The 16074-nt window shown below is 39.8% G+C and overlaps 2 protein-coding genes across 2 annotated transcripts in view; both read right to left on the bottom strand.

Annotated features, from left to right (window-relative positions):
• The window catches only part of EFCAB3 (EF-hand calcium binding domain 3), a 44378-nt gene extending 42822 nt beyond the window's left edge, over positions 1-1556 (bottom strand). The window contains exons 1-2 of the mRNA XM_040989385.1: positions 1451-1556; positions 194-247 (exon numbers count right to left, since the gene is read on the bottom strand). Coding sequence (XP_040845319.1) covers positions 194-224 — 31 coding nt within the window. The 5' untranslated portion in view covers positions 225-247; positions 1451-1556. The remainder of the gene's footprint in view (positions 1-193; positions 248-1450) is intronic.
• Positions 900-16074, bottom strand: part of EFCAB13 (EF-hand calcium binding domain 13) — a 191792-nt gene continuing 176617 nt past the window's right edge. Inside the window, exons 97-104 of the mRNA XM_040989343.1 lie at positions 15124-15228; positions 13828-13881; positions 12457-12561; positions 6904-6957; positions 4465-4569; positions 3090-3143; positions 1451-1555; positions 900-970 (exon numbers count right to left, since the gene is read on the bottom strand). Of these exons, the coding sequence (XP_040845277.1) occupies positions 900-970; positions 1451-1555; positions 3090-3143; positions 4465-4569; positions 6904-6957; positions 12457-12561; positions 13828-13881; positions 15124-15228 (653 nt within the window). The remainder of the gene's footprint in view (positions 971-1450; positions 1556-3089; positions 3144-4464; positions 4570-6903; positions 6958-12456; positions 12562-13827; positions 13882-15123; positions 15229-16074) is intronic.

Here is a 16074-nt window from a genome sequence, read left to right as displayed (position 1 = left end):
TTTAAAATTGCCCATATATTTCCTAAATCTCTAATAATCTCACTTCTATCAGTAAGGCAAAATTATCAACAAATAGGCAAGAAAGTAGGTTGAATTTATCAATGGCTGCTGAAAGGGTAAACTGCTTTGAAAAGATAATTCTCTACAGAGATCATGATGTCAACTTTATAGTATCCTCCATAAACTCAATCACCTGTGAAAGCTTCGGCTGACTCCATCAACATATCCAAACCGACTTTTCCATCTCCTGTAAGAAAATTCAAAATTTAAACTCAGAGATGAAGATACTGAAACTTTCAAAAAGAGTCAAATAGAACTTCTTAAATAAAAGGTTTGTTTATTTTAAAGGCAGAGTTATAGAAAGACAAGGAGAAACAGAGATCAGCAGTTGGAGCTGGGTCAGTCCGAAGCTAGGAGCCAGGCGGTATCCCAGGCCTTGCATGTGTGTGAACGTGGGTTGATCATCCAGGGCTAGAATTGATGTCCATATGGGATGCCAGCTCTGCAAATAGCAACTTAACTTGCTATACCACAGTGCTGGCCCCAAGATTCTTAAAATATGTATGGAATTATAGTAATATTTTTTGTTTTAGGGTTTTTATTTTTAAATTTGTAGGAACATGTAACAGAGGAAAGAAAATGTAAGCTTTAAGTGTGTTTACATAATTACTATAATTTGTTTTTATCTCATAATCTGTTAGATTTAAAAAAATTGTTTTTAAAAAGATTTGTCTTATTTGAAAGGCAGAATTGCAGAGAGAGCAAGCGAGAGCTCGCCTCTATCTGCCATTTTACTCTGCAAATGGCTGCAGCGACCAGGGCTAGAGCAGGGTGAAGCCAGGAGCCGGACACTCCAGTTAGCTTCTCTGACGGCAGTAGGAATCCCAGTGTCTGGGTTGTCAGTCCTGCCTCCCAGGGCGTGTGGAGGAAGCTGTGCTGCCAGAGGGGGGACCAGGACTCCACGCAGGCGCTGTGATGGAGACGCAGGAGTATCAATGGCGAGTTAACTGCTGCACTAGACCTGCCCTTCCCAGACTACTTCTTTACTTTTACTCTTCTCTCATCTCTTTCTTGTATTTTTTCCTTCCATATCCTGCTCTTTAATTCTACTCTTTACCTCTCAAATATTTCTTCATTGTATCTTTTTTCTTCTTTTGTTTCCCTGTAGCTATAGGGACCTTGTGCTGCCTGAACTCTGCTAGTCTTTCTTGGGGTGGAGGATTAGCAAGTTGTGCATTGTGCTGGCCCCTCTGGCTCATACTTTCAGTACCTTTCTCCATTTTTCTCCATCACGCAAATTTGGTTTTCCTCATATATGAGTGTGGCTCCGTAGGTAAGGCCCATCCATGTCTTATTCATATCCTTTAAAATAGTGTCTCTGTCCCCGGATTTTCCCTCCCCAACATTTGTTTCCTCATTACTATAGAATGAAAGTGTTGTAAATGCTTACCGGTAACTGGTAGGTGAACCTGTAGGTCTTTGATGTCTTTTTGTTTAAGTGTGAACCCACTGCTTTCTGGAACACTCTTTATGTTTCCAACACTGGCTTTTCTTCCTTAAGGAAGACAAGAAAAATAAAGATGCCATAAAACGAGATATACAAGCCATAAGTCCTCATTCAGAAATAAAATGACAAAAATTTGCTCATTGTACATCATGTGAAAGTCAGGAAGAGATGATACTTCTGTTGTTAAGTTTATACATTTTCTATATGGGAGAAGTTACAAAGAAGTTGACAACTCTGCAAACTAGGCAAAGATGACAACAAATCATGTTATTCTGATCAAAATCTAAGATTTCAAACTGCTACAGTAACACATTACCTCCAAATATAATTATCGTATAAAAGAGAACTCTAGTAAAGGAAGAATTCCTGAAAGCATTGGGTGTTGAAATGCAATAAGTGAAATAACAGAAAACAAGAAGAAAGTAAAGAAGAAATAGTTGCTAAAGTTAAATAGTAATGAAAAATGTCCACATGTGAAAAATATAATGCAATGAACCAAAGTTTCTTTTAGGTGTTGGTACTTATAACAATGACTTCTAATGGGTGGAGAGTTTCTTTCTTGGATGATGAAATGTACTAAAATTAAGGATAGTGAAGACTGCACAAGTGTTAGGATACTAAACTCCAGAAAACTGTATACTCTAACTGGGTGAATAACATGGCATGTGAATTGCATCTTGATCAAGTTGTTACCAAAATGTAACAAAATAAAATGCAAATAATTAACAGAAAATATTTACTATAGCTATTACAATGTGTTAATCTTTAATATACAAAAGGTCATTCAAATTAATAGGAAAAATGCTCAAAGTCTAACGGAATAATGCGTAAATGGCATCAATTAAAAATTCAATGATTGATAGGCATATAAAAGCATTTTCAGCTGCACTGATAAAAAATAATGAAAACTACAATTTGATCCAATTTTTCTTCTATGTATCAAATTAATAAGAACCAAATAACCTAAAAATAACATATTGTGGGTGGGACATAGTGGTTATAGTTACTTTCACAATATGAAGGTACGAATTAACTCAGCTCTTGGGGAAGCAAATTGAGGCTTACATCAAAGCTTCTCCATGGTTAGCATTCAAGCTCTGTTGGAAGAATACATCCAAAGAAGATAACTTTAACATTGATCAAAATTTAAGTGCCAAGATTGCACGCATACAAACAAAATCCTGGAGATTACCTAGATGTTGAAAACTAGGAGAAAGATGTTCTAATACAACCACATGACCTAGTCATTAAAAGCAATGTTTACAAAGGATATTTTTAAAATGACACAGTGAAATTCTTAGACTAAAATTTTAGGGTTAAGTGAGGATAGATACATAAAATGTCCAGTAAGAGTTAAATTCACGATACACACAGTATACAGAAAAACTGGTAATATAATAAAGCAGTAATATTACTTGGTTATTAGTAATTACATTTTTTGTGTGCTACACTATATATTCCAAGTTACTTCTGAGTGCCAAGCACCTAGTGGTCAATTGACTAGTTGCTGAATAAAACATATCTTTTTATACTTATTTTTGTTCAGAAAAATGTACTAGAAAATATAGTTTTTTCCACTCACGTTTGAAAGGTTTCACGGCATCTAGTAATTCTTTCTTAAAAATACTTTTATCATCTGTAGGACAAAGCAATCATATTCTTGAAGTCATAAAAACCAATGTGTATACTTAGAGAAAGGTAAATTCATAAATTTATCACATTTTGTTCTTTTTGTAGTGAAAATAAATTTGTAAAACTCAATGTAATGAGCCTACTAACTGGATAGGATACAAAGCTATTGTTGGAGGTACCCCAAAATGTTAAAATACTGATAGTTTTTCCCTCTATTTTCTCCTAATTTGGCTTCATTTTCTTTCTTTTTTTCCCTTATGGACTTACTTATTTTTGTGTGAAAATCAGATATACAGAAGAAAAGGAGATACAGAGAAAGATCTTCCATCCACTGGCTCACTCTCCAAGTGACCACAATGGGCAGAGCTCAGCTGATACAAAGCCAGGATCAGGAGTCTCCTCTACAGCCCCTACATTGGTACTGGGGCTCAAGCACATAAACCACCGTCCCCTTCTTTCCCACGTCATAAACAGGGAACTGGATGGGAAGAGGACGAGCCTGGACATGAACCAGCACCCGATGCCAGCACTGCAAGGTGGAGGATTAGCTTTGAGTCACCATGTCAGCCCCTTCTTCAGTTCTTTCTGTTCTTTCTTCTTTCACCTTATGCTTTCAACCTTATATTTCTTCCAAGAGAAAAAAACAAAAACAAAAAACAACTTGTTTGCCCTATGATAGAACTTCTGACCGAAGAGGTCCCTGTTTCTAAATCAAAATCTAAGAGATAAGAACAGTATTTTCAGAAGTACTAGGTAGGATTTGGTCTTTAAAATTTTTTAAAAATTGACATAACAATTTTCAAATGTTAAAATTTCCAGTACAAAATTGAAAAAAGGTGCGCATACATTTAATTTTTATTTATTTGAGAGGCAGACGTACAGAGTCTGAGAGAGAGCAATAGAATGTCCATCACTCATCCACTCCCCAAACGCCCACAATGGTCTGGCAAACCAGGAAGCCAGAAACTCCGCTGGAATCATCCACGTAGGAGGGAGCCGTGGCTTGGGCCTCACAGGGTCTGCATTAGCAGGAAGCTGGAAGTGAGAGTGCTGCTGAATCAAACTCAGCCACTCTGTGACAGGCGTGCCATCCTATCCTCCTAAGTACCAAGAAACGTGTCTGCCTCTAAAAAGGTTTTTTCTTAAAATGACATTATTTCAGATGTTAAAATTCTTAATGCAAAACTTTACAACCAAAGTTTCCCTGAAGTTTTTAGAGGAAAGGATTCAAGGAAGCCGAGGTCATGCTTCCCTAAGATGGAAGGCAGAGCTCTGCACAGCGTAGTTTTAGACATGGGTGAAGTGGAATACGCTCACACACTTACAAGACACTGGCAGTTTTTTCATCAATCTTTTGTGCTCCTTATTTGTCATCTTTACTCCCATGTTTCCCAGAAAATCTCTCACATCTCTAACATGAATCTTCTCTCCTTTAGTAAAAAGGGACACAGTGTTAGTGATACGTGATATTTTTATATCATGATAATATAACAACATGGATAAAATGCTAATGTTGTCTATCAGTATCTATGTGGGTCCTTACAATGTTCATGGAGCAATATTTTAAAAAAATTATAAAATAGTAATCTTTAAAATGTAAGGAAAAATGTTCCTGGAAAATAGAAAAAATTTTATTTTGGTAGGAAAAGTCTGAAATTTTTTATTATTATTATTATTTTTTTTTATTGGAAAGGCGGATATACAGAGAAGAGAGACAGAGAGGAAGATCTTCCGTCCGATGATTCACTCCCCAAGTGAGCGCAACGGCCGATGCTATGCCGATCCGAAGCCAGGAGCCTCTTCCTGGTCTCCCACATGGGTGCAGGGTCCCAAAGCTTTGGGCCGTCCTCGACTGCCTTCCCGGGCCACAGGCAGGGAGCTGGAAGGGAAGTGGGGCTGCCGGGATTAGAACTGGCGCCCATATGGGATCCTGGGCGTGCAAGGCGAGAACCTTAACCACTTGCGCCACCACGCCGGGCCCCGAAAAGGCTGAAATTTATGAAATTTTTTCATAAGAACATTCCCATGAACTTCTTGAAGACCTTCTCACACTTATACATACACATGTATAATATGTGTATATTGAAATAGATGTAAAATATTTTTCAGCTGCAGGAAGAGGAGCAAAGCACCTTTTTCTCATGCTCGTATTCTTACAAACTGGACAGTTTCAGTGTAGTTCACAACCTGGTTTTGGCTTAGCTCAGCCTTGGATGCCGCAGCCACCTCGGGAGTGAACTAGTGTGTGGAACATCAATTTTTGTCTCTCTCCCTCCCTCCCTCCTTCTCCCACTCCCTTTCTCTTTATTAAAAGAACTAAATTGTGCAAAAAGTATACCCAGAACCCAACTGTTATTATTTGTCATTTCCCTTGCTTTCTACTCTGGTTTATGTCACCATTAACCCTAACATTTGTTACTCTACAGGTCCCATACATCCCAGAAATATGATTAAAACATGAAATCCCATCAAGTCTCTGCTCTAAACCTTACAACAGCTTTCCCTTATCTCAGAAAATAAGGCCAATTTCTTGGAGAACTTTGATAGTCCTGGCGGATTTAGTATCCATTTCCTTTCTTCTTGTCTTCTGTTACTTTTTTCTTTTTAAAATTTCAATAGCAAAGTTACACACAGAGAGAGGGAGAGGCTGAGACAGTGAAAAGGTGAGAGAGAGAGAGTTTCCATGTGCTGGTTCACTCCAAATGGCCACACAACAGCCAAGTTGAAGGCACAAGTTTTCCTTTAGGTGTGCAGCATGGGTGCAGTGACTCATGCACTTTGGCCATCCTGCCCAGCCTTCACAGTGCATTGTCATGGACCTGGACAGGAAGTAGAACAGCCGGGGCACGAACCACTGATCATATGGGATGACAGCACCACAGGAGGTGGTTTTATCTACTGTGCAGTTTTTTTTTTTAGTTACTTAGCTTAACTGACCTTCTTGCTAGTCTTTGAACACTTTGGAAACACTGCTGTTCGCGAGTCTTTGTTTCCTCTGCCTGTCACACTCCATCTCTAAATCCCTACACAGCCAAAATCCTTACCTCCTTCGTGTGCTCAAACGTTACCTACTCTAGGAGTCCTGATTATCGATTTAAAGACGTAAAGGCTTCTCCCACACATCCTGCTCCACCAATGTCCTTTGCTGTTTTCTACTTTTTATTTTCTTTAGCCATTCATCACTTTCTAGCAATGCCATATTCATAGTATATACTTACATATTAATTTTATTTTTTAAAGGTTTGATCACTTAATTATTTGTAAAATTTATTTATTTCAAAGGCAGGTTACAGAAAGATCTTCCACATGATGATCCCAAATGGCCACAACAGCTGGGGCTGGTACAGGCCACAGCCGGGAACCCAGGGTTTTCCCCAGGTCTCCCACCTGGACGCAGGAGCCCAAGCACCTGGGCCATCTTCTGCTGCTTTCCCAGTCACATCAGCGGGGAGCTAGTGAAGTGCAGGAGTCAGCACTTGAACTGACACCCATGTGGGATTCTGGTGTGCCAGGCGGGGGCTAGGTATCGCAAGAAGATTTCCTGTTTTGTTGCTTGTTTCCCCTTAGAATATAAGCTCTAGGAGGGGAATGAAGTTTGTTTTATTTACTGAGGTACCCCCAGTGCCTAGAACAATGCCTGGCATGTTAGAAATGCCCAATACATTGTTAAAATGACCAAACAGAGGAAACGTTGTGTTGAAACACAGCTTCTTACTGCACATAAACATCATACAGTATAACGTGTGTGGTAGCATCTCACTCACCTGTAATCTTTTTAACTTCATTCATCAACATGTTCAAATCAGTCTTCCCATGATCTTCAAGATAAAAACATTTATAGAAAAATGATATTATAAAATCCTTTCATTATAAAGTAGAAACATATAATTCAAGCTTTTAAACACATTTTCTTGGAAGTTTATCATTTTATCCCTTCAGAAACTTATCAGCTTAGTGGCTGCAGTGACTGTTATTTGCCCTCCAAACTGTCCAGATCCAGACAATACAGTGCAAGAGTGAAGCTCAAAGCACGCCTCTTTTCTTAGGACAACTTATTAAGTTATTCTGTAAGAGAGATTTTTTTGTTTTACAATTTAAAAAAATTGCCAAAAATTTCCATTTTGCCCATGCCAATTTTATATCCAAGTTTACAGTGGCTTTGGCACTAAGAGATCTGACTGTTACTGTGCAGGTCTGGAAGCTCTGACTGCCAGCATTTTCATACCATGATGTAGTCCAGGAATGTCCACGCAGCATGACAACTTTGTTTCTCACCTGAAACTGCTTTTTATTGACATTGTTCCTAGTTTCTTTCATCAGCATTTCTCACCCTGAGTTTGAAGCCACTAAAATTAGTAGATTTGTTGTCAACAGTTTGCAAAATTACAAATTTGAGAAACACCATATGGACTGTTGGGGTAACAGCAGATGTTACCATTCTAATAGTTGGGATTCAGTTTGGAACTTTCAAGATGCTGACAGACATCCTCACTTCTTACTTAGGGCTTGGCCAAGGATGCCAACGCCTCACTGCTCAGAAACATACTGTTACAGAACCTGTACTCTCCTGGGACTGTAAACTCCCTTTACAGTGAGATACAAAGAATCACTTTGTATTCCTACTGTTATCTAGTCATTAGTTTAGTGGTTTGCACATGAATAATGCTCCATAAACGCTTATAAAATTCAGTTACAGCAAAATGCAATTATATAGAAAATGCATTGGCTTTACAGTATACATAAATTTCTTATTGGTATTCTTTTACAGTTTTATATTATATATATATTAAATATTTATTTTTTATTGGTAAGGCAGATTTATGAGAGAAGGGGAGATACAGAGAGTAAGATCTTCATCCATTAGTTCATTCCCCAGGATTTCATTCTGAAGTCAGGAGCCATGAGTTTCTTACCGGTGCAGGGTCCCAAGGCTTTGGGCTGTCCTTGACTGCTTTATTAGGCCACAAGCAGGAAGCTGGGAGGGATGTGGAACAGCTGGGAAATGTACTGGCACCCACATAGGAACTCAGTATGTGCAAGGTGAGGATTTAACTCTAGGCTACTGTGCTGGGCCCAAAATTATATTGTTGATGTGATTATATCTTACCATCCACATGATGAACAAAAGATCATGTCACCAACAATATGATTGGTGAGATTATGTTTTGGTCACATATTTATATTTGGTCACATACTGTATATAGCCCATGAGTAATGTTATAAATATGATTGTTGATGTGATTTTTTATGAATATGGTTGGCATATTAATATTTTAAACATATCAGTAATATAATTAATAGTTTCATATTAGTTTTAAAAATATTTGTTTATTTAATTGGAAAAGCAGATTTACAGAGAGGAGAAACAGAGAAAGATCTTCATCCTCTGGTTCACTCCACAATGGCTGGATGCTGAGCCAATCTGAAGCCAGGAGCCAGGAGCTTCTTCCAGGATCCCGAGGCTTCGGGCAGCCTCTGCTGCTTTCCTAGGCCTTAAGCAGAGAGCTGGGTGGAAAGTGGAGCAGCTGGGACATGAACTAGCACCTATATAGGATGCTGGTGCTTGTTGGCAGATGGTTAGCTAATTAAGCCATCATGCTGGCCCCTTTGCACTAGTTTTAGCTAATAATATGATACCTTAAAAAGGACAAGGATGAACTTGTTTTTGTTTTGATAAAGATCTGTACCAACAGAGCAGAAGTGGGGAGTATCCAGCATATGGGCCGTGAACGGCTTGTGAAATCACTTGGTCCAGCTCTGCCAAGACAAACACAGTGGAACTCAAAATTCAGCACATTCATTGCAGATGAATTTTCAAGTTGAAAATTTTATATTGTAGAGCACTGTGAATGATGTTACAAGTATGTAAATGACCCTTGGCAGAAAAAAATGTCCCCACCCATGAAAGTACAGATGACATCATTCCCTTAAATTTGTATGAAACCAATGGGCCCTGAAACAATTTTCTATCCTATCTCAGATGATTACACAGATGTACAAAGTGCTCCACAAGAATTTTTAAAAAAGAACTGCATTTATTGCCTTGCACTTTTGATCACTGTGCTAGTAATATTTCCAGATACAAAGAAAGAGGGGCAGTCTCAAGTATCTACAGCAAATTTATCGCATTGGGAGAGTAAATGAGGTATACAAGGGATTTAAGAAGAGTTATTTTTGGAAAAAATGCTTATCTCTTGTAAGGCAAAAGCTGGTACTTGAAATGTCATGCATTAAAGTAGAATGAAAGCATGATAAGTTCTACTGATCAGAAAAGTGTTGTTGGTTCTGGTACGGTAGTCTAGTGGCTAAAGTCCTTGCCTTACATGCACCCGATTGCATATGGGTGCCAGTTTGTAGCCTGGCTGTTATACTTTCCTTCCAACTCCCTGATGTGGCCTGGGAAAGCAGTTGAGGATGGCCCAAAACCATGGGACCCTGTACCCACACGAGAGACTGACTCCTGGCTTGGCTCAGCTCTGGCCAATGCGACCACTTGGGGAATGAGTCAGTGAATGGGAGATCTTTTTGTCTCTCCTTCACTCTGTAAATCTGACTTTCCAAGAAAAATAAACAAATCTTTAAAAAAAACAAGTGTTACTTAATGACTTGCATTAATCTTATCCTTTTACTATTTGTTCTGGAGGGAGGCAGCCCAAAATATTTCCTGATGAAGCTGTGTTTATTTTTTTTAAATTTGCTTTATTTATTTACTTACTTATTTATTTTAAAACAATTTTTAATAAACATTTTGCTATATTGTTTTTTCGTGAATTTTTTCAGTTCCACTGTCATGAGTTATTTCTAATATGAGAATATTTCAAAAAATTCATGGAAATTGCAATTATAAGATATGTTTATTTAAGTGTAAAAATTTGAAATTCATTCATAATTTTTCATATTCATTTTCCAATAACTTTTTGTGTCAACTTTAGTTAATTTTTTAAAAAAATATTTTATTTGATAATTTTTACATAGTTGATTAGGGCACAAAGGGTCTAGGGCTACATGAAAATGAGTAATACCATTATTTCTACATTATTATTATTATTTCTTCTGTATCTGGAGTAAGGGGGGACAAAAAGGGAGAAGCCCCACCCAGCCTCCCACCCATCCCAGGTCCCCAGCATGGGGCATACTCTGAGTGTCCAGCTCAAGTGGTTTTGATCGTTCAGCAGTTCTGAATCACTGCCAATCTCACTATTTCAAGCATGATGAAATCTCTCCAGAATCTGCTGGCTGACATAGTTCAATTTAGAGTCTCCATTTGCCCAGATTTTAACTGTTAACACATGGCTGGAGTAGTTGATTGATTTGTTTTGTTCTCTGTCCTGTGTTGTGGTACCAGGTGTCTTCTGCAGGTTCTGATGGACTGCCATATCCTCCATGTGCACCTGGATTGCTGTCCACTGCTCTGTCTGAGCCTCTGAAGAGGCTCAGCTTTGACACCTGCACTCCACGGCCCACCATGGAACCTGCACTTCTCTTCATGGTTGGGATTCTGAGATCAGTAGTTCAGTTGGAGGGATTCCCAAAGAAACTTCGTCTGAGGTGATCCCAGACCTAATTCTTGTGTGTGTGCTCACCAGTACTGGGTCTGGCACAGTCCTTTGCCCCAATCAGCTTATGCACATGCCGGTGGTTACAATTGCTGGGTCATTTCTGTTTCTAGCCCTGTCATCCACACAAACCAATGGGGTGTTGCAATTCAGCCTGATTCTGCCCACCACACATTCGGCCCTCACACAAACTAGTAGGAGCTGCAGCCTAGTTGGAATGACTGCAATAACCCCCATCAGGTCTGTACCCTGCCCTGGTTCCCATGCTTGCCAGTATGTACAGTCTGTCCCACATCCCATTTAGCTCTCATACATGTCAATGGGCATTGAAGCCTAGTTCCACCCAACCAGTCCCACTATCCAGCCTACACACATGCTGGCAGGTGCCATTCTGTCTAGCCACTGCTATCCCAGTCCTGGTTTTCACGCTCTCCAGTGGGAATGATAACCCCAGAGGGAAGTGCCCACTATTTCCCTACTGGGCCCACTCCCATTCCCGGAATCTGCACTCTCCAGGTGGTTCTGCAGTTTAACTTGACAGAATTAGCCCTCAGTGCCAGCCTCTGTCAGCTGATGCCGTGGCAAAGCCCAACTAACCCTCACCCACTCTGATTTTGCTTGTACCAGTAGCAGCAGTCACCCCAAACTTGGATTTTCCCTGATCTATCTCACATGAGGCCCACAGGTGTTACAGCCCTGCCTGGTCTGGTCTGCCCCCATCTCAACTCAAGCTCTCCAGTGGGAGTGGTGGTCCAGCAAGGGCAGCCCTCCATATTCCCCCTACCAGCTATGCCCCCTGCCCCCCTGGTTCTCACATGTGCTGGTGGGATGCTGTGGCCCAGTCCAACAAGGTCGCCCTCATCTCGGTTTTTGCCAGTTGGTGCTGTAGCCTGGCTTGGTCCAACCCATCCCCAATTCCTGCTGACACTGGTGAGGGTTACAGCCTGGCCCAGCCCAGCAGGCACCCAGTCCCAGCCGTAATGTGTACTGGTATGTGTTATGACTGAACCTGGCCCACACTTGTTCTGGTGCTCGGATTCGCCAGCAGGCGATGTGAACTGGTTCAGCCTGGTCCGGCCCCAACCTATGCCAAATGTATGCCAGTGGGTACCTTTCCCTGGCTTGGTCTGGGCTGCTCCAATTGTGGTTCTTGTGTTCACCTGCAGGGACTATGTCCTGTTAGAGGAGTTAACTTTAGTTAATTTTATTCACAGCATTACTCTTAAATTTGTAAATATCCTCTTAAATTTGTAAATTCTACTAGTTCATGGTAGTAAAGCACTGTGGCTAACAGAAAGCTTCTAAAGCCAATTTTTTCACCCTCTCTTGATTTTGTGCAAGTTAGTAACTTCCTTGTGCCTTGGCTCCTCCTATGCAAAATGGGGAAAACATAGAAAATACCTTGTAGAATTGCTTGGAAAGTTAAACAATCTGATCGATGTGAAGTGCTTAGAGCAGTGCCTTGCATACATCAGGACTAGAGTATAGATAACTGTTATTTATGCTCATTAGCATTAAGGACTGAAAGGTTAATATCCCAAGCATTCTTGTTAGTGCTATAATTCAGTATTAACATGTTCCACTTGTGTCGGCCCCTTTCTTGCAATCCTGCTATATGGTTAACTTTGAGCTAAGTCTGCCTGCTGTGATCAAGGGATTATATTTTTTTCATATATGTTCTAGCTTCAAGCATCCCAACCTTGATAGGAAGTTCATGTTCAAAGTTTTACTAAGGGGCATATTGGTATTCAAAAGTCTTACCGTCAACTGGTAGGTGGTCTTTAAGGACCCGGGTGTCTTTCTCTTTGAGGTTAACTCCTGCACTTTTCAGGAATGTTTCCACCTTATCCAAAGATACCTTTGTTCCTTAGGAAAGAAGGGAATAGACAGGAGAAATATTTGTATGATGTAACAGATGGATATTTCTAGAGCATGCCTAAGCATCAATAATATGTAAAGAATGAAGAACAAAGAACAATTAACTATTTCAGTAAAGCTGGTTTTGGTATCTAAATTGTGAATCCCTAAACTGTGATCTGTGGGAGTCTGTTATGACTTTTAGGAGAATTTTAAAGAGAAGACAATGTGGAGTTACAAGTTTCTGGCAAGCTAGGGCAAAACCAAAATTAGCTTTTGTAAATATGTCTGTACAGCATGATTTGAAACTTGCTAAATCAGTGGAGAAAAATAAATCAATGAATTAATTAATAATTTATGGTGATGTCCTGGAATTCTAAAAAAATGATATTATTTTCACTTGAAAGTCACAGAGAAAAAGAAAAAGTTAGGGAGACACAGAGAGATAATATCCAGCCACTGGCTCACTCCCCAAATGCCTGTAATAGCGGGGCGTGGGCCAGGTCTTGGTCTAATCCACACAGATGGTAAGGACCCTAACACTCAAGGAGTCACCTGCTGCCTCGCAGGATGTAAATTAGTAGGAAGCCAATTTGCAAGCGGAGAATGGGTAGTTCCCAGATCCCCAATTGTTTACATAATATGCTATTCCAACATCAAATGGCTACAAAATGTCCTAGTGATTTGAATGCTGGTCTCTGGCTTTTCCTACTATTTTGATGTGCAACTTAATTTTTTTAAAAAAAGATTTTATTTATTTTTATTGGAAAGTCAGATATACAGAGAGGAGGAAAAACAGAGAGGAAGCCCTCCTGTCCACTGATTCATTGCTCAAGTGGCCGTAACAGCCAGAGCTGAGCTGATTCGAAGCCAGGAGCCCAGAAGACTCTTCTGGGTCTCCCACGCGGATGCAGCGTCCCAAGGTTTTGGGCCATTCTCAACTGCCTTTCCAGGCCACAGGCAGGCAGCTGCAAGGGAAGTAGGGCTGTTGGGATTAGAATTGGTGCTCATATGGGATCCTGGTTGTGCAAGGTGAGGACTGTAGCTGCTGGGCTACCGCAATGGGTCCACAACTTTATTTTGGAGCCACATTTTTTTCTACTATAGCTAAGCAATTTTGATGGCCATAATGTCTCAAAATGTATAAAAGTAAATGCTGAACTAATAAATGGTTGGGAAATCAGGATTAATAACTGGAAATTGCAAAATTGGAATGTTTTAAAAAATAATAGAAAAAGATCAGCTTCACATGCCTTTTCAGCATGTCTCACTTACCTTTAGCATTATTCAATTCTTTCATCAGTCTCTTCTTATATACCTTCCCTTTGCCTGTCAGATAGGGGAAGGTCTCAGGCAACAATGCAGTTATTGAAAAATGCACAAAGCACGCATAATCTATAAAGCTGATCTTTAAATGTTTCATTCTAAAAATTTATAGTCTTCACTTTTTGCCTGGTTTACTTTTACTGTTTCTAAAATTAATTAAAAATCATGATAAAGTTCTTTAGGCTCAGGGATTTCCTCTCCTGCCCTTCCTAAGCCCTCTCCCCCTCAATGTTTACCCCTAGAATACAGTATAGCCCTTCAACAACCCAGAGAACCTCAAACTATTAGAAGACACAGGAAGCATTCTACAAGATATAAGCATTGGTAAAGTCTTAGAAAAGTCGCCAAAAGCCCAGGCGATCAATACCAAAATAAACAATTGGGACTACATCAAACTAAGAAGCTTCCGTGCAGCAAAGGAAATTGATCAACAAAGTGAAGAAGCAATGAACAGAAAAAATAACAGAATGGGAGAAATTCTTTGCAAATTATGCAACTGATAGGGACTGATATTTTTTTGCTTCCAAGAATAAAACTTGGGAACGGAAGTGAACCTCAACTTGAGGAAAGCATTTTGGTAGTGGGAGGCATGAAACATTTTTTACACACGGAGTATGCTCAACCTTCAAAGTCTACCATAGTACATTAAAAATTATAATTTGCTCCCCAAGTGCTTGCAGCTGCTGGGGTGGGGCCAGGGGAAGTCAGGAAAGAATTTAATCTACATCCTCCACGCGAGTAGCAGGGACTCAGATACTTGGGGCACCAGTTGCTGCGTCCCATGGTGCACATTAGCAGAAATAAAAGTCCAGTGTGGGACTGAAATTTCACCCCAGGCATTCTCTCATGAGATGTGCCTCAAACAACATCCTACTTTCTATACCAAATGCCTGCCTTGATATATATGTTAATTTTATTATGTTAATATACTCATACAATATTATTATGGTAATATTTACTTATTGAGTGGTAGACACAGACACATGCATACACAGAGAGGTCCCATCTGCTGACCCACTCCCTAAATGCCCACAACAGCTGAGGTGTAAGCTAGGATTCAGAAGCTCAACCCAGGTTTCTCTTGTGGGTTGCAGGAACCCAACTATGAGAGCATTCAGCACGGACCCTTAATTAGAAGCTGGAACAGGAACTGAACCAAGGTACTCTGATGTCAGAGGTGAGATCTTAACACATACCTAAACCACCAGCCACACACCAGCCCCTAGGATATTTTTTAATACTCACTATCAGTTGGCAGATTATTTAACAGCTGCATCACTTTTTCTTTTGTAAGCTGTATCCCCAAATCTTCAAGAAAATTTTCCAGGTTACTAATATCAATCTTTTCACCTTAAAAATCAAAAAGTGAATGTTTGAAAAATCATAAAAATAATATTTCTATATTACAAAATAGTCTTATGAGGCATGATTTTATTAATAGGAACAAAACAGATTTTATGCATTTCATAGGTGTAATTCCAAGAGAACAATCATATTCCCTTGCTCCCTTACTCATCTCTCGTGCCTCATCCCTCCTTCACTTCCTTCCCTTCAATAATATTTATACAGACAGAATCTTAATCCACTATTTTTTTTTTACATTAACTTTATGCTTCCTTCCCTAAGGGAAGGTTAGTTAAACCCTCTCAAGTTGCTGCTCATTTTTGTGTCACAGAAAAGCTAACATGTAGAGATGTTGTTATTCTAAGAACTTTAACATAAAATGATGCGAGGAAACAAGGCCGACTCAGCTATCATAAGCAAGGGCAAAGACACAACGGTCAAGGTGTGGCAATGAGTTATGAGACCGAAATCATCGTTCATCTCTGTCCCGTGCACCTCTCTTCCCATCAGCTTGCAGGGTGATATGGGAGTCTTTCTTCACCGTGCTTCTTTTCTGTAAGTGGTAGAGGCATTTTAGGCCAACAGTTTGAATGCTCTACTCATTTTCAATTACAGCATGGAAAAATTCTTCCTTTTTATCCCCTGGAACTATTGTGCAATTCTGCTGTGGGGAACATCTGAGAAATGAAGCCATCAACTCTACAAGTATCCAGCAAGAAGCGCGCACTGGGTTGTTTCTCCCAAGATGCTTCCTGGGGTTGCTAGAGTTTCTAATTCCAAGAAAATGACTCTTCAGCTAGAGCATAATTTCTACCATAACTTCATTTCTTCCCTAGCCACACTGTGCCACTT

Source organism: Ochotona curzoniae, unplaced genomic scaffold (genome assembly GCF_017591425.1).
Source record: "Ochotona curzoniae isolate NIBS_2020 unplaced genomic scaffold, NIBS_Ocur_1.0 contig_523, whole genome shotgun sequence".
Classification (NCBI taxonomy): domain Eukaryota; kingdom Metazoa; phylum Chordata; class Mammalia; order Lagomorpha; family Ochotonidae; genus Ochotona; species Ochotona curzoniae.
This window is presented reverse-complemented; position numbering and strand designations above follow the sequence as displayed.